This window comes from Aureobasidium melanogenum (assembly GCF_000721775.1).
Source record: "Aureobasidium melanogenum CBS 110374 unplaced genomic scaffold scaffold_2, whole genome shotgun sequence".
Lineage (NCBI taxonomy): Eukaryota > Fungi > Ascomycota > Dothideomycetes > Dothideales > Saccotheciaceae > Aureobasidium > Aureobasidium melanogenum.
Genome location: NW_024470054.1, coordinates 1,408,896 through 1,433,088, shown reverse-complemented (window position 1 = coordinate 1,433,088; position 24,193 = coordinate 1,408,896). Strand labels below are relative to the sequence as shown.

Sequence of the window (24,193 nt, the reverse complement as noted above, 5' to 3'; positions counted from 1 at the left end):
AACACTGCTCGCTTTGAGAGGACGATTTGGTCGGTGTGTGACGTATTGTCATCGCGCATTTCACGTGACTTCAGCTTAGTTGTTCGGCGCCCGGTTGCTGTTGGTAAACACATGCCAAACATTGACGATCCGCATCGCTACTCGTGCATCCTCGACTCGCCTTTGATCCTCGACAACTCGGATCCAAACCAGCGCATAGCCTGGACGCGCCGCCTCTCGTCTCACTAGAGAATCTCACTCCTCGAGATTTGTTTAGACGTCTACACGCGTGGCCTTGTCGGTGTCTTCCCGGATCATTACAAACAAATAACTTGGAAGTCAACAACATCAATATCAACAAACTCGACCTCACTGGATTATGACCACGAGAGACCAATCGACATAGCCACCATGCAGCGAACACGCTCTACCCACTCGATACATCGTCCGCTGTCGCGCGCCTCGACTCAGAGCGCCCACTCTCCCGCTCCCGACATGCTACATCAACAACAATACATGAATCACCACAACCCGGAGACAATGCTGCTACATTACGCCCAAGGCTCAGCACCGCACATGGATGCCCAGATGATGCAGCGCACCTTCCAATCACAACACATCCCCATGGACCAGTTCACCGCGCAAGCGCAGCAGTTCGCGACTCAAGATGGCTCGTATATGTTCCAGCCCGCCGAGTACGCCGTTCCCATGGGCCTTGCTGCTTTCCCCCAACTCAGTGGCCATGAGCCAGAGGATCGCCGCCGCAAAGGTTCATCCGCTACCGCAACCAACGACAAGGAATTACGCGAGTTGCTGGCCAAGAATGAGGCACGCTCATTACCTGAAGTCGCTCAAGAAGTCATCGCCAAAGAACGCACTCCTCAGGCGGAAAAGACAAAACAGTTGTTCGCTATGCTCTGGTAAGTTCATCATGTTGATGATTCCTTCTCTTGCTAACGCAACTCCAGGCTGCGCAAGGTGTGCAAGGCAGCCAAAACATCGGTGCCACGCAACCGTGTCTACTCACACTATGCTACCCGTTGCGGTACGGAACGTGTGGTGCCTCTCAACCCAGCATCCTTTGGTAAGCTGGTGCGAGTCATCTTCCCGGGCATCCAAACTAGACGACTTGGTGTCCGTGGTGAGTCCAAGTACCACTATGTCGACTTGTGCCTTGTCGACGACAGCTCGGACTCGCAGCTCAGTCTTCAACGCTCAAACTCCACCTCATTACAGGCCGAAGCCTCAGACATGCGCCGCAGTGCCTCGACCAACCCTCATCTAGACTTCAACCAGGCGCCACGCCTGCCCGCTGATGCTGCCGCCTTCCCATCCCAAGGCCTTGATGGAGCCAGTGACGGCTCGGCTGAGTCGCAACCATCGCCACAGGTCGAGCCTCGTGGTCCACCGTCAACGGCGCGGTTGTTCGCCTACCCGGATACGCGTGGTATGGTTGCAGACAACGACTGTTCCATTATGTATGATCAGAACTTGCGCTTCCCTGCCAAAGAGGAGGCGCCATTCCAAGAGAACGACACCATTGTGCTACCTAATATCCTGCCTTTCTGCCCCGTCAAGACGGATCCCGACACGGCCGAAGCACTCACCGCTCTATACCGTACTCACTGCACATCTTTGATCGACTGCATTCGCTTCTGTAAGGAGAAGCAGTTCTTCCGCCTCTTCACATCTTTCCATGGCACATTGACGGTGCCTGTACAAAAGCTGCTGGCTCATCCCAACCTTGCGCCATGGATTCAGGCCTGTGATACGCTGATGTACCAGAAGATGGTTCGCTTCGTCTCACGCCTGACCCTTCAAGCCGCGCCGCCTGTTGTCATCAATATCCTCAACAACATCTCGACCAACTTGCACGCTCACATTTCAAAGACGTTTGCCTCGCATCCCACTCACGTTCTGCAGGCCAAGCTCAAGCCTGCTGCAACATTCGCCAGCCTTCTTCATCGTCTTATTCGCGTTAACGCTGCTGCTCACGCCGCCGCGAATCTCCTCACAGTCGACCAGAACCGTGAGCAGATGTGGCGTGAATGGGTCACTATGGTTAATCCCAAGCGTGTCATGGAGGCTGAACTTCCTGCCTGCGGTTACGAAGAGGTCTACAAGATCATGACTTGCGACATCAGAGGCCTCTTGGAGCCTCTGAGTTCTCCTCCATTCCCCGACAACCCGCTCTTTGCCCATGACAACCAAGCATACGGCTTCGCTCAGGCCAACTTCCCTACTTTCCAGCAACCGCCACCTCAGTCTACCGACCAGTCAGGACAGGTGTCAACCGAAAATGTTCTCGACAGATGGTCTGTTTTCCTCACATCTCTCCCTTCACGCTTCCCGCAAGCCAACACGAGGCTATTGCTACACTGCATCAGTGCTGTCGGAACCGCAGCTCTGAGAGACATCACAATCATGGGAGGTGCCAGCTACCAGACGTGGTGGGTCATGAAGATCTTTGTCGATGAGATGGCTTTGTGGTTGGCAGCTATGGGTGGCTTCCTCGAGCACAACCCCGTGCATGCAACTCCCACTGCCTCTGTCGCCCAGGCCTCTCCTGAAGTCAAGCCTTTAGACTCCATTGCTAGCATGCGCAGTGGTAGCGACAGCAGAATGAGCAGCATGGAGGTCGATTTTAAGATGCAGCCGCAGTCTCGGCCTGCTAGTGCTCAAAGTAAGTCCTGAAGTTTTGTTCTCGCTTGTCACTTTCATGGAGCTCTGACTGACTTCAAGCCTAAAAGTGACGCGTGCCCTTTCTACGCAATCTTTGCACACTTACAATGCATCGTTCGACATGGGAGGTCAATCCATGCAATCGTCTCAGCCGCAACAGCTCTCATCTCAGCCACAACAGAAGTTCGCAATGCCGCACCCGCGCCAGTCTGTGCCTTCTCAGCCCATTCAGAACCAGAGTCTAGATGCAACCGACCTCGATGATAGCGGCATCGGGATGGGTCTCGTCGATGACGACCTAGCTATGTCCAAGTACGGTCTCATGACCGGGGACATGTCGGTCAACATCCTCTGATACCTGAGGGAGTCAGCCAATGATGACGACACTTGCTAAGTGCACGACCGAGAATATTGCTTAACTTCGCGAAGCATACAAGAGCTTGGAATGTCTTTGGCATTGCACGAATTATCACGACTTGTTTCTTACTATCTCGACGCGTACTCACGTTTCACACACGACTGAAGGTTGCATACGTCCGACAACGCATCGACGCAGATGAACGGTTTCATGCTTGAATCCAGTATACGTGCATCTCGATCCATGGATATGGACGATTGGGTGGGGTTTATGGTAGGAACCATTGGGTATTGGGGGGCATAATGACGAGGTCGGCAACCTCTTTTTTTCTTTCTTCTGGTCGCCGACCTGCCCTGGTTTGGTGTTTTTTCTTGTTTTTCTTGTTTTGGGGGAGCGTGGTTATGTGCCTTTGCCAATCACAAAGGCTGTCAAGAAGTTATGCGTCTACACTGATTTTGTCTCCGATGCAGCCATCCTGTTCAGGTGGGAATGAGTCGTTTGAGAGATTTCATATCGCACTGGCGTTGTTTTGTATTTCTGCCTGCATGTTCTGATATCCCACTGCTAGTTGGTTGTACTGTGTACATATGCTCCAATTTCTGTTGCGCTTCCATCTCTCTTCCTGTCCTCTTTTCTTCAGCTGTGTTCTCGATCTTGTCTCACTGGCTTCAGGAAGCGATTCTTCTGCATAGCATCTCACTGCTGGTCATTTCCGAGATCTGCATGTCATGTCACTGCAGTAAGTACAAGGCGCAAAAGTGGCATGAAAGGATGTAATCCTTTGATTTGATCTTGCGTGATGACAAGATCTTGTATCTACCATGCTTCGTCTGCAAGTGATAATCGATGCAGTATAGCCTATTCTGATTGGCAGAAATTGAATCGAGAGAAACGCCCTTTCCCAGTAATGCATCATCCCATGAAAACCCCAGTCCCGAGCACAACTCCAAGCAGCACAGTAACGGCAGCTGCGAACATCGTTCTTTTCTTTCCCAGTATGCGTATTCCACTCTTCCCATCTCACTTGTCAACAGTGTCCTCCTCTTGTCTCTCTTCGACCAATGTTCCACCTCTTTACTTCTCCGGCGCATCAGGCAATCTCTCAATAACATACTTGCCCTTGGCCACATTAATAATCGGCACACCGGGAATCTTCCTCAACCTCCTCTTGAGATCTCTATCATTCGTCGCAACCAGATAAATTCTGTGTTTCAACACACGATCCACAATACAGTCGTCCGCATAAGTTCCCTTGTGCGAACACTCTAGTCTCTCCCATCGCTCGTCGCGCGCAATCTTGAGCGCAATTCTGTATTTTTGACCTAGTTTTTCCAATTCGGCCATTACGCAGGAGGTTATTATGGGGCGGCATGTGGCGTAGAGGCAGTCCATGAGCGAAGGCAGGAGTTCGAGTTTGTTGTGCACGGTGTGGGAGAGGAAGTTTGTGTCGACGAGGACGGAGTAGGGTGGTTGGAGGGCGGTGTTGTGTTGGAAGAACATTGATGAAGGTGCTTGTGGACTGTAACTCTGTTAGTACCCCAGTCGAGAATGTATGTGAGAATAGAAACCACTCACATCTGTCGTACTACTTCATCTGATGGCTTTTTTGTCTTGTCGTCGCCAGTGACTTGATTCTTCTTGAGGCGCGCATCGCGTTGGCCGATGACTCGCTTGACTTGAGCGAACTTGCGTGTCTTCTTTTGGACTCCCATGTTGACGGTGTGGTGTGTGTTGTGTTACGTGAGAAAGGAACTGAGATGGCGAGATGTTCTTCGTGGCGCATCCTTCTCTGCAATGCGACGGGCAACCATTTTTTGGGCTTATCTTATCGCACGTGGCCCAAGCGCCCAACATCTGCGGACTTTCGATCTCCCGAGGTTGGGTGCTCCTTACTGTTCACTCAGGTATAATACATTCATTAATTGAATACAAATTACTGAAACTTCCAGCCATGCACATCAACGCGTTTCATCATGCTCCATCGACCTTGTAACGCCTGTTGACCTTGATGAGTATACTCCTTTGACTGCTGATCAACCTTGAATTGCTTGCTGCAGAGCTCTCTTGGCCTCCTCGTTCTCAGGGCTCAGATTTCCTTTAGCCGGACCCATAACACAAACACCATCACTGGAGAAGCGAGATGCATGCACAGGACAATCGAAGCTAGCCTCTGCGTGATTCCAGCAGACGACTCCCTTCATGTGAGGGCAGAGCGCCGACATCTTGCGAACTTCTCCGCTCTCGGTCTTGTATACAGCAATCGGCTTGCTAGTCTTCGAGTTGAGCACACCCCCAGTGCCGGGAAGCAAGTCCTCGATATCATTGATGTCTGACTGCAACATACGCTTGTACTGGCTGTTGATCTGGAGGTCGTGTGTGACCATCTCCTTTGCCGACTTGACGATGCTGGCCTTGCGCGAGGGATCATACAGGGAAGCCCATGCATTCTCCTGGCCAGTGATATGATCTGCGATGATGCGACCAGCCATGACACCGTGGGTCCTATGAAGTGAGGCACAATTAGCAAGATTTCAAACGTTGATTGTGGGAACATCGCTTGACTTACAATCCGTTTCCACTGTCACCGGTAACGATGTATGTGTGCTTGGTACCAGGATCAAGACCGATGAAAGCGACAGCGTCGACGGGCTCGAAGATCTGACCACTCCACTTGTAATCGGTGGTTCCAACCTGGGTGAAGCGTTCGCGTGTCCATCTCTCGAGTTCCTCGTAGTTCTCCTTCTCGTTTTCGTGCTGACCAACTTTGTGGTCACAGCCTCCGATCACTAAGTAGTCGTCTTTCTCATCGCACTCGGTGAATCTGATGTACTTGTAGGCCTCGGCGGTGTCGTAGATGAGAGCGTCCTCGTACGAGCCCTTGGGGATGCGCACGGCGATACAGTAGGTTCGGTGGTACTCCATCTCGGCGACAACACTGAGCTTCTGAAGAGGCACACATGTAGCCATGACAACGTCTTTGCAGCTGATGGTATTGCCCGCCTCGGTGGAGACCTTGACCTCCTTTGATCCGAAGCCCATCACCTCAATGCCCTTCTCCTGACACTGCAACATTCTGGTACGTGTGTAGCAGCTGAAGTTAGGTTGTTGTGAGAGCCACTTCAGGACGCCAAGAAGGTACTTGGTCGGGTGGAAAGTACCCTGGTTATAAAAGACGGCAGCGTCACGTTGATCAACCTGGCCAGTCCAGCCCTTGATGGCGTAGCCTTCTTTCCACTCCGCATCCATGCCGAGTGTCTTGGAGTAAGCGACCTCTTCCTTCAACATCTTGACGTCGTCTTCGTGGTGCTTATCGCCGCGAGGGTATTGTGAGACGTTGTAGCCAGGAAGGGTACGGTACTCGCACTCAATGCCCAATTCTTTCGAGATTTCACCAACACGCTTGATGGCCCAGTCATGACTCTCGAAGTGCATGACGGCACCCTTATCACCATGCTTGGACTTGATCTCAGTGTAGCCATCGTCAATATCGCTGGCCAAATGACCAGAGGTGCGTCCAGTTTCTCCAGAAAGGATATCACGGGCTTCGATCATAACAACCTGAACGCCCTTCTTGACAAGTTCGTAGGCACTTGAGATACCTGCGATACCACTGCCGATGACACAGACATCCGTTTCGAGATCCTGGTTGAGGCTAGGGTAATGAGGACGGTTGCTGTAAGGCTCGGTATGGACCCAGACGGGGTCGGTCGAACCGGAGGTCTTCATGAATTGTTCAGGAGAAGCCGTGACCATGGTGGTCTTGTGAGAAGTCGCCATGTTTGCGTATCTGATTGTGGTGCAAGTGAATCTGGCTGAGAATTGAGCTCTGAATATGTTTGCTCGGAGTGTGTTGCCAAGTAGGGTTGGTAATGAAAAAGGCATGAGACGTCAAGCTGGCACAATAAAGCAGTGCAATAGCAGGGATAGGGACTGAAGAGAGAAGGGATGAAAGAGGATGGAGAGAAGTGGAAGTGGTGCCGCTCTTCCTTTTAACCAGGGAGGTGCAGTGGGTAGTGAGTTGATCAATCAAGCAGCTGCTGCTGACCATGTCTTGATGCTTTAAACCAAACAAAGGGGAATTCGCGACCCCGCGTGTGTCTGTCAACTGGTCACCAAGCTGTCATATTGATGCAATTGTTTACCGCTTATTGTTTCTATCACCTGCATGACAGCTTCACTTCCATCTACCATTGGAAAGCTTCTCAACAAATTTCTAACAGCTGGCTCATTCAATGCCAACATCAAGAGGTATCAGCATCCTAATCTCTTTTCAGTCATTCCGTTGATGGCATGGGTGATGCAAGTGGAGAGCTTGACAGGAGTTCAGTCCGTCGTTTGTTCCACTTGTTCGAAGTCAGCATCACAACGCCGTCATCCACTATCCCTTGAATTCTTATTGGTGCTTGGCTACCTACATACCTCCGTTTAGTGATGCTCTGATGACAGCAGCTACTCTGAGCATTGTCGTTCGGGGATCAAGTAACTGTATCTTCATCACCCGCGTGATAGGAAGTGTGTTTGTGAAGTTGTCGGTCGGTCGTTGTTGACGGCAACACTTCTCAAGGGTCTTCACAGCAGCTGCGCAGATGGCTATGTCTTGTCATACAATATCTTGTAAGACAAGCACCCCAAACACAATTAGGTGCTCTACCACTATTATAGTTCACTTTTGTTCGGAGACATGTCAATGTTCACGATCATCAAAAACATTCCTTGCTATGTTAGACCTGAGAAGGTATCAATGCGTGGAACAGGGTCACCAGGGATGCATGAGTGTCAATAAAAACAATTAAATCAAAATAATACACTTCATCTGAATATTACCTAGGTTGGTCGCGAGCAAAAGTCAATCCACCATACCAGTCCCTGCTAATAAAATACACATCCAGTTGTAGGAAGATTAGTGCCAGACTATTTTCCTATCCACGGTCCCATTCCCAGAAAAGGAAAGAAGAGATGAGAGATAGGAAAAATTAAAAGAAACGGGTAAAAAAACAAATGGAAAACTCAGACAAAAAGTGTTTGCCATCTCGAATTCGTATACTATCTTCTTTCGATCTCTCGAGAGATTCCAAACAGTTTCATTTCCTCCTTTTCTCGTTTGTGCTCGAAAGACGATTGAAAATTGACAAAGCAGAAGTGCAGCAGATGGGGAAAAAGGAAAGACTAGACTTGATGCAATTTCGACAAAAATCAGTGCGCTGCTTTCCGGCTTGTGTGGGTGTCCTTTTAAGCCATGCTGAAAGCCGATAATGGTGGGATATGTTCTTTTGAAAAGGGTCTACTTTCGTAGCGGTCGTTGGTGTCATTCGTCATTGACTTCATCAAGGCAGCCGAGAGACCGAAGAAGACATGAGACACTGTCATCTCGTCTGCCCATGCCGTGGTAGCTTGTTAGTCGTTCTTGAAAATCGGTTCGAGTTGCAAGCTTCATACTCATGAGGTTGTACAGTTGCCGTTACGTGTCATAGAAAATGAGTGATCTACTCGACAGTGATCTCGACACCGGACTGTTGCGACAGTTCATCACTGCCGCGAGCCATGTGACCATTGCGACGAGGGAAGCCAGAGCCGCGCTCGGGCATGGGACCACGAGGCTGGCGAGAAGGCACGCCTTGGTTGCGATCACGAGGCTGCTCATCATAGCCGGTGTTGTTGGTGCTGAAGGAGCGGTGGCCACCGATAGGTCCAGGGTTAGATTCGCGATCCCAGGACATCATACCACGCAGACCACGAGGGCTGCTGGCAAAGCCGGCGGGGTCACCAATGTTCATGTTGCCGAGCCCGTTGACGAGCATGCTCTCGTCTCCGCGGGTGCCAATAGGTGCAGCGGTGCCGGTGGGAGTGATGGCAGGAGTACCGCCGTTCTCGCGAGCGTATTCGGCGAAGCGAGAGACGTTGTTGCCAAGGGTGGCAGGGAAACTTGCGGTGGAAGGCACAGGAGAAGGAGTGTAAGAGCGCAAGTCAGCAAAAGACTTGGCGGCGCGGAGATTAGGACCTGCGGCAAGAGTGTTGGGAGTGTCCTGGAAGCCGGAAAGATAGCCAGACTGCTGGTGACGAATACCAGTGGGGTTGTAGAAAGCATCCTGGTTGCGGACATCGGTAAAGTCAGTCGTTGCGGCGCGGTTGAGGCTTCTTCTCTGGGTCTCGCCCTGCTGGATAGCCTGGATCTGAGGCATTGGAGGGCTGAGTCTCTGACGGGGAGCTTCTTTATAGACGTGAACAGCACGCTGGTCAGCCTGTCCCTTGGAGATGTGAGCAAGACCCATGTGGTGAGAAATGGTGTGGATGACACGTCTCTGAGGAGGGCTCAAGTTGGAGGGGAAGATGAAGAGATCTCTGCTCTTGTCCTCCTTGAAAATTAGCAAATCCGAGTAGACCTTGAGGGTGTCGGGATTGTTGAGATCGACAGCAAGTCCCACGTTACCAGCCGAAACGGGCGAAGGAGAGGCGGGAGGCATGTGGCCTGTCAGCGAGGACATGGAAGTCTGGGTCTGCAGAGTCTGAGTTGCCATGGGACGATGCTGCTCCTCAAGCTGTCCGCGACGCTCGCGCTTCTCTCTTTCAATTCTCTCGCGCTCGGCTGCAGGAAGCATCTTCTTGTACTCGACTCTCAATTTTCTGCCCTGGAGTTCAAAGTGGTTCATAGCATCAATAACAGCAGCGGTCTCATCGGGCGAAGTGAAGTTGGCAAAAGCCAATCCGCGGAACACACCATTGTCGAAGTGGTAGTTGAAGGCGTAGGGAAGAGGAAGACCCATGTCAGTCATCAACTGGACCAGCTGCTCCTTCTTGACAGCGAACGGAATGTTCTTGATGACAATAGCGGTAGGGATGAGCTCCTCATCGGGCTCAGAGCCGAGCTGGTCCGATCTAATTGATGGTGCACCGAGGACACCTCCACCGAGTCCAAGGTAGGGGGAGACTTGAGGCATAGGTTGGGGCTGGTCGAGCCAGGCCTGTCCGCCAGCGTTAGTCAAACCCAAACCATATTGATGGGAAGCCGCGCTGGTGCTTACCGAAGGGAGACCATTTCTGGGAGCCTGCTGCGGTGCGCGTCTGCGCTGGGAAGCACCCAAGGCGCCAATGGTGTTACTTCCAAAGGCAGCGCTGTTCCAGTTTTGCGAACCCATGTCGTATCCACCATAGTTTTGGTTCATGCTCTGGTTCATATTCTGATTCATGTTTTGGTGCATGTTGGGAGGTGCGCCCATCCTGTCGTTGTAGCGAGGAGCATCAAAACGTTGCTGCTGCTGGTCCTCGGCGCCGTAGAGACCCGAGGGCAGATGAGCGTACGAGTCAAATTGGCGCGACGACTGACGATGCAGTTGAGGCTGGTGGCGCTGCGCGTGAGGGGAGCGACTTGCAGGGGGGTTGTCGTAATACATGTCCGGTTGTTGGAGACTCATAATGTCTAACAACAGGCAAGGACGAAGGAAGAGAATTCGACAGAAAAGAGTTTAGAGTTGTCGGGGGGACGTAATGTCAAGAGCGTTTAGGCAGACCAAAGGTGTCGAAGACGTGTGACCCCGGCTAGATCGGCGAGATTCTAACGGCAGTAACGGGTTGCCTGAAGAATTGCAGGACAAACAAGTGTAAAGAGGGCTGGAATGCACCAAGGCACAAAATGCAAGTCCGCGAGGGTGTCGAGGTGAGAGGGACGTTTTCCCTAAAGACAACAGCCGGGCGTCGTTGTGGCTGTAGCTGGCCAACTTGATTTCTTTGTCGTCAGTCGTTTTTCGTGGCGGGGCGTGATCTCATAAGCCCGTGGGATTAGACCAGAAGCGCGAGAACAATGCAGAGGAACCTCTACCAAACCAGCAGTCGACGATAAGATGATGAGCAGGTTTTGAAGGGTTGGAGGAGGGAGGAGAGAAGGTATTCGAGCGAGGATTTTGCGATGGCCGCGAAAGGTTGATGTGGGTACTGGGTAGCTTGGCGTTATGATGCAGCAAAACAGCCTTGTGGTCTGTCTTCTCTTCTGGCTCCGTAAGCCGTTTAACTCTCGAGTCAGATTTCACAGTCTCCGTAACAACTAAAAAGGATCGAGGGAATGATGCTGAAACAGATCAACGAGGATGCAACATCACAGCACTGTTTGGGCATTGCCCATACAAATACTTTTCCATATGCAGACCCCTGCTTCGAGACATGAGAAGCTCACAATCTGTCCGTCAGCGGAGCATAATTCCTCACCGAATAGAGTCGCAGAGAGGTCCGCGCCCGCTCTCGGTGAGCATCGGTAAAGGCCACGACATTAATCGACCCTGAAAAACAGGGCGTCGGACCCCACCCGGTAGTGTCGTCGATTTTCGTCTCCATACAGCATGCCATCATGCATTCTGTTGCACCGCAAGCCCGCTGACCTGCTATTCCTATTTGCTGCCGGTCTTCTTGGCTGCTCTGTATCGTGACCACTCGAGCCCAATTGGCCCGTCAGCTCCCAAGAATTCTCCAGGTCTGCTTCGCTGCAGCGCACCGGCAGCTGATCTCAGAGCCAGTGCGCAGGAGCCCCGTGTGGGCATATGCTTTTACCTTCTATGTGCTTCTTTCAGTCCTGAGACGCCGGCCACAGAAGGTCTTTGGCTTTCAGCACTTGCCTAGCCATTTGTTTTGGCCGTCTATCTTCCGCTTCTTCCGCGCTGTCTTTCTCAATTTAAAGAGAATACGAATGTTTAATTCGCGCACTGAAAAAAGCAACATCAACTTCAGTCAACTGGATGCTATGAACTGCTATAGGCTTCATCTTTGTGGACCGGACCGCTCGTCGACGTTTGCTCGTTTACCGTCAGGGTCTGGTTAGGCATCTGTGCTGCTGCTTCCTTTGGCAATTCCTTCGACGTCCAGATCCCTTTCTAGAACGCCGTTTCATCACCTTGCCTATTGACATGTCAAACTGTGACCCTCCTCAAGCTTGCGTTATACGGCAAGCGGGCCGTACCCTGCTGCCTTTGCATAAGGACCACCTGCAACACGAGACACACTGTCGTTCCAGATCGTGTTATCAACTATGTCGTCGAAAAGACAATATCCTCCACTGTCGTGGTTATGTGGTTGCAGAACTTTGCCGAACATGCTGCGCTAAGCTTCCTCTACTGAATCCTTCCGTCCATTCGGGGCTTCTCAATCTATCCAATAGATGAAACCACTTGGGCGGAGACTTCTCGAAGATTGTCATCAGCCTTGCCGATACGTCGGAGGAAATTAACCATCGTCAAGCGATTCGAAAAACAAAGTCCCAAATCTTCTCGGAAGCACTCATGATTGATCCCGGCTTAGCGATCCGCACGAAATGTATCATCAATCTCATATGGACGTATGGAATGTAGTCGCAAGATGTGATAGATTTTTCACAGTGCATGAGTTGCTGCAGATGAGCCGCGCGCCTCTGCACAAAGATTTCATCTGCCTTGCATTCGATACGTTGTACTGGCCAAGGAAAGCCTTCCATCTAAGCCTGAAATCATGTCTGTCGAATACATGCAGCACCAAACGGTCATGTGACTCTCGACTATCCCGGCTATGGTCATTCTTGGTCCATACCGCTGTACACGCAACCAACGGTCCGTCTCTGCACTTTGCTTTTAGCTGCAAAGCCTGCTCGTGTTGATCGACATGCGGTTGAGATGTACGATGTGTCGAGGCCTGCTTTAAAATTTCGGCCCAGCTTGGTGACACGATGTGCTTATGCATTGCGCTTGCATGGAGAATTGGCATGCAGTTGTGCTCACTGCATACTCGAGAGGAGCTGCTGGAAGATGGTCTCTGCTTGTGGTAGTTGACAAAGCTTAATGAAATTGATCAGTCCAAAATGATGCAGAAATTGTTTCTGGTCTTTCCAGGATTGACTTCATCTTTCCGAAACCGGTGCCGTTTCTCTGAACCCTTGCCCTGGTAGCGCCAAAGATAGTAGATGAGTTTCGTCGATAACTTCTTCTTCACCATAGAATAGCCGAGGGTGACCATGATCTGATTCAAAAGCGTCTCGTCCAAATAGCGCGAATTTATCACACATGGCGCTGGCAGGACCAAGAAAAGGGACGGGAAGTATTCGGGCGCTGATTCCCCGAAACCTAAGACAGGCAGAGCTCGCAGGAATTGACATGTCCTTCGCAGCATCTCTCCCCTGCCAAGCGCCTCTGGAACATAATTCAGTACTAGAGATAGAGAGATGATGTCGAATTTGTCAGCGTTGGTCTCCGGGATGGGCCTTTCCATGAAGTCTTGCTGCTCGATCCCGGCAGCTTGTGAATTCAGATCGATACGAGTCACATCGAAGATGTCAGATTTCGAACATGCATTGTTAATAGAAAGAGCGCCGACTTCGAGCATACGAATTGTGCGGCCTTTTGGTAGGTCTTTTGGAAGCCAGTCCAGCAAAATTTTTGAAGTATCTCCACCACGATCGCTGGATTGACCTTGAATGCTCGCTTGCTGGTAGCTTTTCAAACCGCCTTTATCTTCGATCTGCTGTCGAATGGCTGCCGCAGTTTGTTCGTCTCCTTGACGCGTAGCATCTGCAAGAGCTTTGTGAAGACGATGATGACTCTGGATCAGATTTCTTGTGGCCTTGGATGACAGAGATGCTTTTGGTTTTCTTGCAGCTGGAGGTCGACCATGAGTAAGGCTCACTGGTTTTTGCTTCTTTCTGGAGTTGACCATTTTTCTGAAGTTTTGACGTCGTGATAGTCCTTTCCAGCGTCCAAGTGAAGTGATTGATGTTGTGCAAACTTTCAAGGCGCACACGTCCCAAATCCCAAAGCGAGAAACTCCTGAGAGCAGAAAACAATCTTTCTCTTCGAGATCAACCTCAACTCACTGCATACCAATTCGTTCTCGCACGGAAAAGTGTTTTGACAGATCTGCCAAGATTTCGAGCAGTCTGCTCAGGCGGACGCTGAGGCCGGGGTTTAGCCGTGCGTCGCTCCTGCCATTTTCCTCTTCCCACTTTGCAAATTCGAATTTGAGCAGCGAGCGACTTCTGTAGCAACGACCCCGACAACTCAACGAGATGGCCCCCAAGAACAACACCCAAGGTGCGACTCACCAGGACGAGCGACGAAGGCGAATACTCTACGACGAACGACTTTTCAATTGCGACAAAAATTGTCTTCGGCGGACGTGTTCGACCCCAGGCCTTGATCCTACACTGCAAAAATCCGCATACCACCCAGAACAGTTCACTAACACGCATCGCAGGCAAGAAGGCCACCAAGCCCTCGGCTAAGGCCGGCGCTGCCGCTAAGGCTGCTCTTCGTGGCGTAAGGACTACCTGAAATAGAGGCGTGTCAGCACTCCCATCGCTGACGGCCTATTCTTTTGATTAGGTCAACTCGCACAAGGTCCGCAAAGTCCGCTTGTCGACCACCTTCCACCAGCCCAAGACCCTCAAGCTCTCGCGCGCTCCCAAGTACCCCCGCAAGAGTGTCCAGGCCGAGACCGGTGTCGAGCAGCACAAGGTCCTGATCCACCCTCTCAACACCGAGTCCGCCATGAAGAAGATTGAGGAGAACAACACCCTCGTCTTCATCGTCGACACCAAGGCCAACAAGCGCCAGATCAAGGATGCTCTCAAGAAGCAGTACGATGTTGACACTGTCAAGATCAACACCCTGATCCGGTATGGCACCACATCCCAGCTTGTATCACCCAAGGACAATGCTAACATGTGTTTCTTAACAGCCCTGACGGCACCAAGAAGGCCTTCGCCCGTCTTACTCCTGACGTCGATGCTCTTGACATTGCCGCCACCAAGCTCGCCATTGTTTAAATCAGTCTCATCTCAAAGAAGGATGGAGATGGTCTAGACTCTCGCGTCGTGGTTATGATTATGGTCTGCTCAAAACAAAAAGCATTGGCGTTCCGGGGGTATGGGTGGCTGCAAGGAAGCAGGCCCCTTTTCGATACCAGGGAATTATCCCAAATCTAGTTCATTCATGCCCTCGCCGTGCATTGCCTTTCACTGATATATGTGACATGTCTTGATATGTATCTTCCGTGTATTCTTCGAACTCTTCGCATTGTTGTAGCATCCGAATTGGTCATGTATTTTATCAATGCTTTTGGCCGCTAAGCATGCACTTTGCGATGCTACAGTCATCTTCTCTATCATACATCTCTCATAGTGTACATTTATATCCATGTCTTCACAAAGATCATGATGGTCGTCCAAACCTCCGCCTCTTCGCGATCTGTGGCAACATCGCTTCCGTCATTTGGGGGTTTACGCCGCGACCTAATCAGAAAACCGAGAAATCCAACTCTTTTACATGTGCGTTCTCATCTGCTCCAAGTTCTTGATGACGACGAGGTTTGCATCCATGAAGCGGTCGACGCAGTTCTGCATGCAGGGCTCCTCGCTTCTGTCCAGCTTGCCCGAGGAAATCTTGCCGGTGATGCACTTGCGGAAACAGGTGTCTGTGAGGGAGTGGATGGCTATACATTTCTGGTCAGTCAAGATGTTCGCATCATTCTGGATCGAACAAGATAAGCAGCAGTGGAAAGGCAAGGGTTGCACACGCACATTGTTGAATGCGCGCCTTTTGCGACTCGTTGACGACGAATTGTTGCAGGTCCTTCTTTTCGGCATCTGACATCTGGGAGATGTCGATGTTTCCGCTGCCCAGAGAGTCCATTTTGGGTGTGTATGTGATGTGTATTGACGTTGTTTGCGAGTGTGGTATGTGAGGAGTGATCAAAGAGGTTGGTGGTCGAGTCGCTGGCGCTTGAGCTTCACAGTTTCTAGAGAGCTGCGTCATGAAATCCATGGACTTTCGACGTCTTGGCACATATCGATGGTCATGGAAGTGTTGCAAGACAAAAATTAACAGAATATGGCATAGAACAGTGCAATAGGGTATCAACTAAAGAGTACAGACAGAAGAAAAATCTGCCTAGCAACGCATAATTCGTGTAACCATCAAGGCAAAATCACTCAAGCTGCAGCCAACTTGGACAGCCTTCTCGCCTCGATACGTGCTTGTGCTTTGGCCAACCTCTCGTCACTCAGACTGGCGATTCTAGCTCCAGTCTTGGTTGGGCTGGTCGTGGCTTTCATCTCAGGTTTGCTCGAGCCAAAGTTCAGCGCACCCACGCCCAAAGGCAGAGCAAGACGATCAAACTGTGGTTTCTCTGGCGAGTACTTTTCCACCAGCTCATCTATAGTCATGTCTGCTGTGGATTTTCTGCTACTGCGAGGTGTAGCGCGAGGCAAGGACTCAGGAGATGGCTGCGGAAGAGCCAATGAGATGTCCATGGTGTCTTCGCTGTGTCTTTTGACATGAACAGTTTTGGTGGCTTTTGGCTTCTCGTTTTTGGGCGTCTGGCCTTGGATGTTCATGTCTCGCGCTCGTAAAGGCGATTGGTCTTTGTCTGCCGCATTGTCTAGGAAAGGACTGGAGAACGCAGCATTCGCCCAGAGATCATTTGCAGGAAGTGACTTTGGAGTTTTGCGCTTGGGACTGTTGGCAACACCACTCTGCTTACTCAGAGCCTGGTCAAGGTCGTGGCGGAGGTGTGCGTTTTCGGCCTTGAACCTGGCAATATCTTTCTGCGCGTTCTGACTTGTTTGACCCAGCATCTTCTTCTCAAACTCCATCATTTGCGCGGCCAATTCTTTGGTCTTGGCCTCGAGCTTTTCGACCTTGAGTCTTTCTTGACGCAGCTGGGTTCTCAAATCGGCAACTTCGTCCTCCTTTTCCTTTGCATAGTCCTTTGCAGCCTTTTGCTTGATTACCAGTTTCTTCATCTCGCGCTGAGTGTTCTCGGCATACCACTCGTACTCCCTCTTCCAGTACTTTCCAGACTGTGACCGGGGCTCCATATAGTCCATGGTCAGGTCGGTGTCGTCTTTGGCTCTCTGCGTCTGGCTCGTCTTTACCTTTTGCGCCGAGTCGCGAACCTCTTGAAGTTGGGCAGTGAGTTTGGTTCGTGCTCTGTTCGAAGTCGAGCCTGGTTGAGCGAGGCCATCTCCAGGGAAAGCATTTGAGCCCTGCTTCTTAGACTCATTGTCGAGGACTTGGGCCCCAAAAGAGACAGACTTGTTTCGTCTCGTAGTTCCAGGGGTCATAAGGATGCCGTTCGGTTTAGTGGGCGACAGTCCTGGAGCCGAGGGCAGTACGATGGCGTTAATGTCGTGTTTGGACCGTGTAGGCATCTCGACAGGTTTAACGTGTGGTTTTGAATCAATCTCAACAGACTGTCTGGTAGTAGGCTCTTGAGAATAAGTGGCCTCGTTGGGAGGAGCGGGAGTGCCAAAGATGGCATGCTTGAAAGCGCGTGCTGCAAAGACATGGGCCGGTGTCTCTGGTGCCTCAGGAAAGGCGTCTATTGCGAATTAGACTTGTTCAAATGGCTAGACGAGTTTAGACAATACCTTCGACCTCTTCAGGGTCTTTGGAGCCCGTAATCCAGGAAAGCATGTCGTGCGATGATGTCGGCAATGAGTAATCGTGGTTGCGCCGCAGGTGAAGGAGCGTGGATAGCTTTGTTTACACTGGCACCTGAATTCTGCCACGCTACTCACACCGCCTTCCTCTCCGCTCACCGCCTAGCCACGAGGGTTCATCTTGCAACGCTTCTATCGTGTATGTTCTGTTCCTTTGATAACCACTCCCTTTCTTTTCCATATCATAAATATTACAGGAAAATAATGTCGGCCACAGCGTAAAGAAGTGCGGCTTCGGCTGCACTCTTCTTGCATAACCTTGGTAGTGTGTCATCTGGCACTCCTACCCACGCTCATGACCACCTGCAAGGATGGCTCCAAAAACGCCTGCAAAGACGTCTACCAAGAACCGAAAACAAAATGAACCCACTGTCTCCAAACCTCCCGCCTCGAACCCTCCAGATGGCCCTCACGTCAACTATGCAGAGGTTCAGGCGGAGGAAATCGACGTCCTTCAAGCCATCTATATGGAAGACTATGAAGAAGTAAAACTCAAATCTGCCTGGAGCAAGAGCTCCGATCGCGCCTTCAACCTCAAACTGAAGGCTTTTTCCGATGAATCTACTTTTGTCGTCCTTTCTGTAAAGTTGACGGCTACCTATCCTAAATCTGCGCCTGTGCTTCAGATAGAAGGCCTGGATAAACTACAAACTCAGGCCAAGAAACGTCTTCAAGACATCATCAAGAACAGACCTGTCGAAATGGCCGGCGAAGTCATGATCCACGCCATCGCATCAGACATCCAGGACGCCCTCGAGGATGCAGTTCAGGCTAGAGAGCAGGGCACATTACCTAGTCTTGACGTTGAGCGCACTAACCGGGAGGCTGCCGCATTCGACCAAGCCAAGGAAGCTGAAGAAGATGAAGCCAAGAGAGTGCAAGCCGCTCAAGACGAAGAAGAGCGCATGCTGCAGAAAATGGTGCAGGATGAGGTTGAACGCCGTGAATCCAAACGACGCGATCGATCTTCTCGCACTCAAACAGGATCTAGCCCACATCCTTCAAACGACGACGGCGCCCAAAACACAATCAACTTTGATCAAGATGTCGCACTTGGACCCGGTGTGGAAAGTGCCCCATTCAGCAGCGTTGCTCTGATAGCGCCTATCACATCTAAGGGTCAAATGGACATTTACGCTGCTCAGCCCAGGTTTTCAAGAGGTTTCTCTATGAGCCCAACCATGCTTGCGGTTCGTCGTTTGTCTTTGAAGATTGTACATGGCGACGCCGCGAGTAAGAACCATCTGTTAGCCCTCGAAGAAGAACTTGAAGCGCTCAAAGTCCTTCGCCAACCCAATATCGTCAACGTCTATGCTTTCAAGGTAGCAAAACCTGAGGGAAGAGATGGTGGACTGAATCAGGATTGGGAGGTCTCCGTCCTGTCAGATCTTGCCAATAGAGGAAGTCTGGCGGAGATGCTCGAAGACGGACATACTGTGCCACCCGCGAAGGCAAAACAATGGTCTCTGGATCTGCTGGAAGCTTTGGATTACTACCACCGTCATGGCATTGTACACAAACGCATCCACAGCGCCAACGTTTTGCTGTTTCGATCAGACACTGGTGTAACTGCACCAAAACTTTCTGACGCTGCTTACGAAGACAGACTACTCAGATTGCAAGGTCGGGCAAGCACTTTGGAGAAAGGCAAGAAGATGGCTGCATGGCTCGCCCCCGAGTGCTCTGGACAAGACGCAACCTTCACACGACGAAGTGATGTTTGGGACTTTGGCGTCCTGCTTGTGCAAATGCTGTTTGGAACTGCAGTGACCCGTAAGTACAACGGCCCAATGGCGATGCTGGAATCTCTCGATCTTTCCGAACCCCTCAGCGATATTTTGCGGAGGGTGTTCAGTAAGGAGCCGAAGAACAGACCCACAGCCTTTGAGCTGATTCCCAGCGAATTCTTCCGCAGCGATCTACCAATCATTAATACAGAGTATTCCACGAGTCGACGAAGACAATCATCCTCAATGGGCTTCTCCGGAGATTTCAAAAGTCCTGTAGCTAGGCGCTCTAGGCAAAATTCACAGAGTGTTGGCGAAGGCCCATCCTTCTCAAGATATACCAAAGACTTCACCGAATTGGGTCGTCTTGGTAAAGGTGGCTTTGGCGAAGTTGTCAAGGCTCGTAATAAGCTTGACGGTGGAGTCTACGCCATCAAGAAGGTCAAGCAAGACTCGGCCGCACAACTTGAGCACGTGTTATCAGAAGTCATGCTTTTGCACAGGCTCAATCATGCTTACGTGGTCCGTTACTATTCGGCCTGGGTCGAGGATGACTTGTCTGGTATGGTTGAGCTAGACCAGGAGTCTGTCTCGTTTGCCGAAGATGTAACAACCTCCTCAGGCGACGGTATTCAGTTCGGCATGAGCAGCCGCGGATTGGACTTCGTCAGCTCGAGTGGACTTGGCGACGACATTGTCTTTGGCGAAGACAGTGATAACGACGAAGAGGAAGATGATGAAGACGATGACGACGAAGGTACAGCGTCTGGGACCGAGACTGACGGTCGCATTGCGAACGGAAGATCTATCTTCAGAAATGGAGGGTTTTCCGAGAGCGCCATTAGTGATGGAGAAGACACTGACTCGCAGCCCCAGAGAACACATCGTGCCTCATCTCGTCGCTTCATGCGTTCTACGCTCTACATTCAGATGGAGTACTGCGAAAGACACACACTTCGAGACTTGATTCGGAAAGACATGTACGCCAGGCCCGAACAAGGTTGGCAAATGCTCCGACAAATCCTGGAAGGTCTTGCTCATATCCACAATCACGGCATCATCCACCGTGATCTCAAGCCAGACAACATCTTCATTGACGTCGCAGGCAACCCTCGCATTGGAGATTTTGGATTGGCCACAACAAGCCAGTACACTAGCGCTGATAAGGTCATGGCTAGCACTAACACTGGAGCTGATATGACCAGGAGTGTCGGCACTGCTATGTATGTTGCACCAGAGATCAAGTCGGGTTCTGGAGTGAACTACAACGACAAAGTTGACATGTACTCGTTGGGCATTATATTTTTCGAAATGTGTTTCCCTCTGCGAACTGCCATGGAACGCCACGAGGTGTTACTCAAGATGAGGGAGAAGGAGCATGTCCTGCCTTCCGAATTTTCAGCTCCAGAAAAGGTGCTCCAAGGCAACATCATCATGGATCTAATTAGTCATTCTCCTGGTGATCGACCGAGCAGCATGGAACTCCTTAGAAGCGGGAAGCTGCCGGTACAGATCGAGGATGAGACTATCCGACAAGCCCTGCAGAGTCTAACAGACCCAGGATCGCAATACTATCAAAAGATGATGACAGCTTTATTCACCCAAACACCTGATCAACGAATCAAGGATTTTGCGTGGGATGCCAAAGCCAGCAAACAGCCCCCGACAGCCGAAGATTTCCGTGTACGAGACATTGCCAGAACCACCCTTTGTTCAATCTTCCGCAGACATGGCGCGGAAGAGACACAACGTCCTTTGCTGCTCCCACGTTCCAGCTACTACACGGCACCCAATATTGTTCAACTCCTGGATGGTACCGGCAATCTCTTACAGCTACCATATGATCTGGTCCTCCCACATGCCAGACATCTTGCCAAACAAGAACCCTCTGTTGAGAAAACATTTGTCTTCGGTAACGTTTTCCGTGACACTTTGAGCGGAGGACCTCCTAGGACAATCAAGGAAGTGGATTTCGATATTGTGACAAAAGAGAGCGACGATCTGGCACTGCAAGAAGCAGAAGTTCTCAAGGTAGTCGACGAGATCATCGATGAGGTTCCCGCGTTGTCTTCCCAGCCAATGTGCTTCCATCTAAGTCACTCTGATTTGTTGGATCTCATTCTCGACTTCTGTCGCATCGACAAATCTCAGCGACCGATCGTCAAGGAAACTCTCAGCAAGCTCAACATCCATCAATTTGGCTGGTCCAAGATACGTGCCGAACTTCGCTCACCCCTGATTGGCATACATTCTACATCTTTGGATGACTTGGCACAGTTTGACTTTCGCGAGACTCCTGACAAGGCCCTAAGGAAGCTGCACGATATCCTTGTGGACAGCACGCATGCCAGCAGAATAAGAAGACCCATGGAACACATTAAGCGTGTGGTTGATGCCATGAAGCTGTTCGGCATTCGGCGCAAGATCTACATTTGCCCCTTGAGCAGTGTCAATGAGAAGTTCTACACCGGAAGTATCTTGTTCCAATGCATCTATGACAAGAAGAACAGAAACGTCTTTGCTGCTGGAGGAAGGTACGACCGTCTCATCGACGCCCATCGTTCTCGCGCCCATGCCGTAAGTGAGGCATGTCACGCTGTTGGCGTCAGCATCGGTTGGGATGGTCTGATTGCCGCAATCATGAGGCACAAAAAGAATGCTATCAACAGTACATACCTCAAGAAGGGGCAAGAAGAGTCTCTCAGCCCAGCTTGGAACGCAAAGCGCTGCGATATCCTCGTAGCTTCTGGCGACCCGACTGTCCTTCGATCCACCGGCATCAAGGTCCTCGCTAGCCTCTGGGCCAACGACTTCAGTGCTGAGTTAGCTATGGACGCGCGAACCATCGATGATGTGCTCAGCAAGCAGCGCGACGCATCCCACCCCTGGATCGTCATGGTCAAGCACGAAGCTTCAAGCACCCTCAAAGTGCGCAACAGCACAACAGACACCGAGACCGAAGTCGCAAGCACGAACCTGATCGCCCACATGCGCTCCGAGCTGGGCGAACGCGAGTCGCGCGAAGCAGGTAACCACCGGTCTCGCCATCATCCAGCACTCCTCCGCCACTCGTCTCACCATAACGAAGCCAACAGCAATGGCGAGCGCAGTAAAAACAATGTCCAAGTCCTCATGGCCCAGCACCGCGGCAAAAAGAGCAACAAATACCACATCGTGGAAGCCGCCCAACAACGCTGGGCCTCCTACATCGACACGTGGAAATCTGCACCTATCCTCGCCATCGAAGGACGCGAGGGCATCATTGACAACATCCGCGACGAGACTCGTCTTTCGGATCCAGACTCGTGGCGCAAGTTGATTCAAAGTACTCCACTTGCTGAACGGCAGTATCTTGCTCAGGTTCATGAGTTGCTTTTGGAGATGAGGAAGAAGTGGGAACAGGGTGAGGAGGGTGCTGGTAGAGAGGCTTGTTTGTATAACTTCAGAACTGCCAATTGTGTTTATTATGACGTTGGTCTGTGAAGAAGGGTACGCCTTGACTGCATGGCAGAAGCTTTGAAGAATGGCCGCACTTTCTGTTCATAGTTAGAAATGAAACCTCTTCTTCTTCTTCTGCATATCGGTCCAACAAATGATGTGTCATGTCAAGAAAAAGGGAGAATACACGATGCTTGCTCTAGAACTTATTTTACTTGCTTGTAGCTATCAAAAGGCAGAAACAGAGACTTGTTTTAGTCATGCAATTATGGGACACGCACCAACACCAATCGCTTGAAAAACTGCTCGACTAAATCAACACTTATTATCTTCTCTTGCTCCAAACCTTGATGAAGGCAATCTTGTCTGCAGGACCCAAGCCTAAGCGCTTGACACGTCCAAGACGAGCGAGCGACTCTGCGATCTTGTCCAACGATTCCTTCTCCGTTTTGTTCATGTCCCCATTCTGAGTAGTGCGCGAATGCAAATCATCGAGAAGATTGGTTTCGTAGGAGTTTTTGCGCGGTGGCTCAGGGGCAGGTGGCTCGTTGAAAGTGGCCTCGGCAATACGGACACGTATGCAGTGAGTAGGTTTTGAGCACAGGTTCCAGAGAAAAGAAAGGTAAGAGCCAGGGACAGGAGTGGTAATGTCTGCGGGAGTGTAGCGTAGACTGACGGGGAAGATCTTGGTCTTGACGGGCACGGTAAGAAGACTGGGGCAGAATGGCAGGATGCCACGGCCGTTGGTGGCAGTGCATTCTGGGAAAACAGCAACACAGCGATCGGGAGTGTCGCGCAGGATGTCAGAGATGGGCACTAGTTTGGCGTCCTTGGGTGGAGAAAGAACAGGTGGCATCAGAGCTTGCAGCATAGCCTGGAAAAGAGTGATGCGCTGAACCTTGCGCTCCCCAGGAAAAGAGCGAGTAAAAACAGGATCGAAGATGGCAGCCAGATAGAGAGCATCAATGGGAGACGTGTAAGACGAAGCAATGACAGAGCCGGGCTGAGGAAGCTTCTGCTGGTTTTGGCCAAGAGAACTGCTGGACGTTAGCATATGAAACTTCAAAAAATTAGTCGTCGTTAATCGTACCCCTTCTTCACGCCATCAACACCGAGATCTATCCACCAGATACCAGGAACACCCAGCATACACCAAAGTACCGCCTTCTTGCCAAGGGAACCAATGGGAAGCCATGAGAGAAGCAAGAAGTACGCAATGGTGATGGGGACCAAGAAGAAGACGCGCAAGACAAAGAGGAAGGCGTGAAATGGGAGCGCATATCCTGCAGGTTGAGTGGGAATTGGAAAGAAGGGCGCGATGCCCGAGCCTGTCGCATGATCAGCACGAGTTGTTGAACTGGCCAGTGTCATGACTTGCCTCGATCACGGAAGGCACTGTACTTCTCCATGACTATTAATCATGTGGCAGACGCGGCAGGAGAAGACAGGAAGGTCAGCAGTAGAAGATGGATGGGAAAAAAGTTGGGCTGGACTCTCGAGACGTCATTCTCATCATGTTGTAAGTTATGGCTGTTTTGGCATGTGAAGATTGGATGGCGGGAC

At 51.0% G+C, this 24,193-nt stretch overlaps 10 protein-coding genes across 10 annotated transcripts; 3 read left to right on the top strand and 7 right to left on the bottom strand.

The window, feature by feature from the left end:
- Positions 1–390: 390 nt before the first annotated feature.
- On the top strand, positions 391–3,016 carry M437DRAFT_81253 (uncharacterized protein; the record flags this gene model as incomplete). The annotated part of the gene is made up of 3 exons (XM_041027519.1): positions 391–899; positions 948–2,662; positions 2,730–3,016. The coding sequence occupies 3 exons, from the start codon at positions 391–393 to the stop codon at positions 3,014–3,016; spliced, it is 2,511 nt and encodes an 836-aa protein (XP_040883799.1).
- Positions 3,017–4,093: 1,077 nt separating this feature from the next.
- On the bottom strand, positions 4,094–4,731 carry M437DRAFT_38662 (FCF1 small subunit; the record flags this gene model as incomplete). Its single annotated transcript, XM_041019877.1, has 2 exons — positions 4,094–4,538; positions 4,595–4,731. 2 exons carry the CDS (start codon positions 4,729–4,731, stop codon positions 4,094–4,096), a joined length of 582 nt encoding a protein of 193 aa, XP_040883798.1.
- Positions 4,732–5,052: 321 nt separating this feature from the next.
- M437DRAFT_40135 (FAD dependent oxidoreductase) lies at positions 5,053–6,772 on the bottom strand (the record flags this gene model as incomplete). Its single annotated transcript, XM_041020131.1, has 2 exons — positions 5,053–5,521; positions 5,586–6,772. The coding sequence occupies 2 exons, from the start codon at positions 6,770–6,772 to the stop codon at positions 5,053–5,055; spliced, it is 1,656 nt and encodes a 551-aa protein (XP_040883797.1).
- Positions 6,773–8,502: 1,730 nt separating this feature from the next.
- Positions 8,503–10,428, bottom strand: M437DRAFT_38854 (RNA-binding post-transcriptional regulator cip2; the record flags this gene model as incomplete). The annotated part of the gene is made up of 2 exons (XM_041019908.1): positions 8,503–9,978; positions 10,039–10,428. 2 exons carry the CDS (start codon positions 10,426–10,428, stop codon positions 8,503–8,505), a joined length of 1,866 nt encoding a protein of 621 aa, XP_040883796.1.
- A 2,392-nt stretch (positions 10,429–12,820) lies between these two features.
- M437DRAFT_39085 (nucleolus protein) lies at positions 12,821–13,681 on the bottom strand (the record flags this gene model as incomplete). The annotated part of the gene is made up of 1 exon (XM_041019946.1): positions 12,821–13,681. One exon carries the CDS (start codon positions 13,679–13,681, stop codon positions 12,821–12,823), a length of 861 nt encoding a protein of 286 aa, XP_040883795.1.
- Positions 13,682–14,030: 349 nt separating this feature from the next.
- On the top strand, positions 14,031–14,789 carry M437DRAFT_72305 (60S ribosomal protein L25; the record flags this gene model as incomplete). The annotated part of the gene is made up of 4 exons (XM_041025833.1): positions 14,031–14,055; positions 14,219–14,280; positions 14,347–14,639; positions 14,702–14,789. The coding sequence occupies 4 exons, from the start codon at positions 14,031–14,033 to the stop codon at positions 14,787–14,789; spliced, it is 468 nt and encodes a 155-aa protein (XP_040883794.1).
- A 495-nt stretch (positions 14,790–15,284) lies between these two features.
- On the bottom strand, positions 15,285–15,654 carry M437DRAFT_40242 (uncharacterized protein; the record flags this gene model as incomplete). The annotated part of the gene is made up of 2 exons (XM_041020159.1): positions 15,285–15,454; positions 15,543–15,654. 2 exons carry the CDS (start codon positions 15,652–15,654, stop codon positions 15,285–15,287), a joined length of 282 nt encoding a protein of 93 aa, XP_040883793.1.
- Positions 15,655–15,953: 299 nt separating this feature from the next.
- M437DRAFT_62944 (uncharacterized protein) lies at positions 15,954–17,439 on the bottom strand (the record flags this gene model as incomplete). The annotated part of the gene is made up of 2 exons (XM_041024176.1): positions 15,954–17,344; positions 17,394–17,439. 2 exons carry the CDS (start codon positions 17,437–17,439, stop codon positions 15,954–15,956), a joined length of 1,437 nt encoding a protein of 478 aa, XP_040883792.1.
- Positions 17,440–17,776: 337 nt separating this feature from the next.
- M437DRAFT_39136 (Serine/threonine-protein kinase) lies at positions 17,777–22,675 on the top strand (the record flags this gene model as incomplete). Its single annotated transcript, XM_041019950.1, has 3 exons — positions 17,777–19,415; positions 19,455–19,949; positions 20,016–22,675. 3 exons carry the CDS (start codon positions 17,777–17,779, stop codon positions 22,673–22,675), a joined length of 4,794 nt encoding a protein of 1,597 aa, XP_040883791.1.
- Positions 22,676–22,955: 280 nt separating this feature from the next.
- Positions 22,956–24,039, bottom strand: M437DRAFT_72301 (uncharacterized protein; the record flags this gene model as incomplete). Its single annotated transcript, XM_041025832.1, has 3 exons — positions 22,956–23,667; positions 23,721–23,958; positions 24,009–24,039. The coding sequence occupies 3 exons, from the start codon at positions 24,037–24,039 to the stop codon at positions 22,956–22,958; spliced, it is 981 nt and encodes a 326-aa protein (XP_040883790.1).
- Between the last annotated feature and the right edge of the window lie 154 nt (positions 24,040–24,193).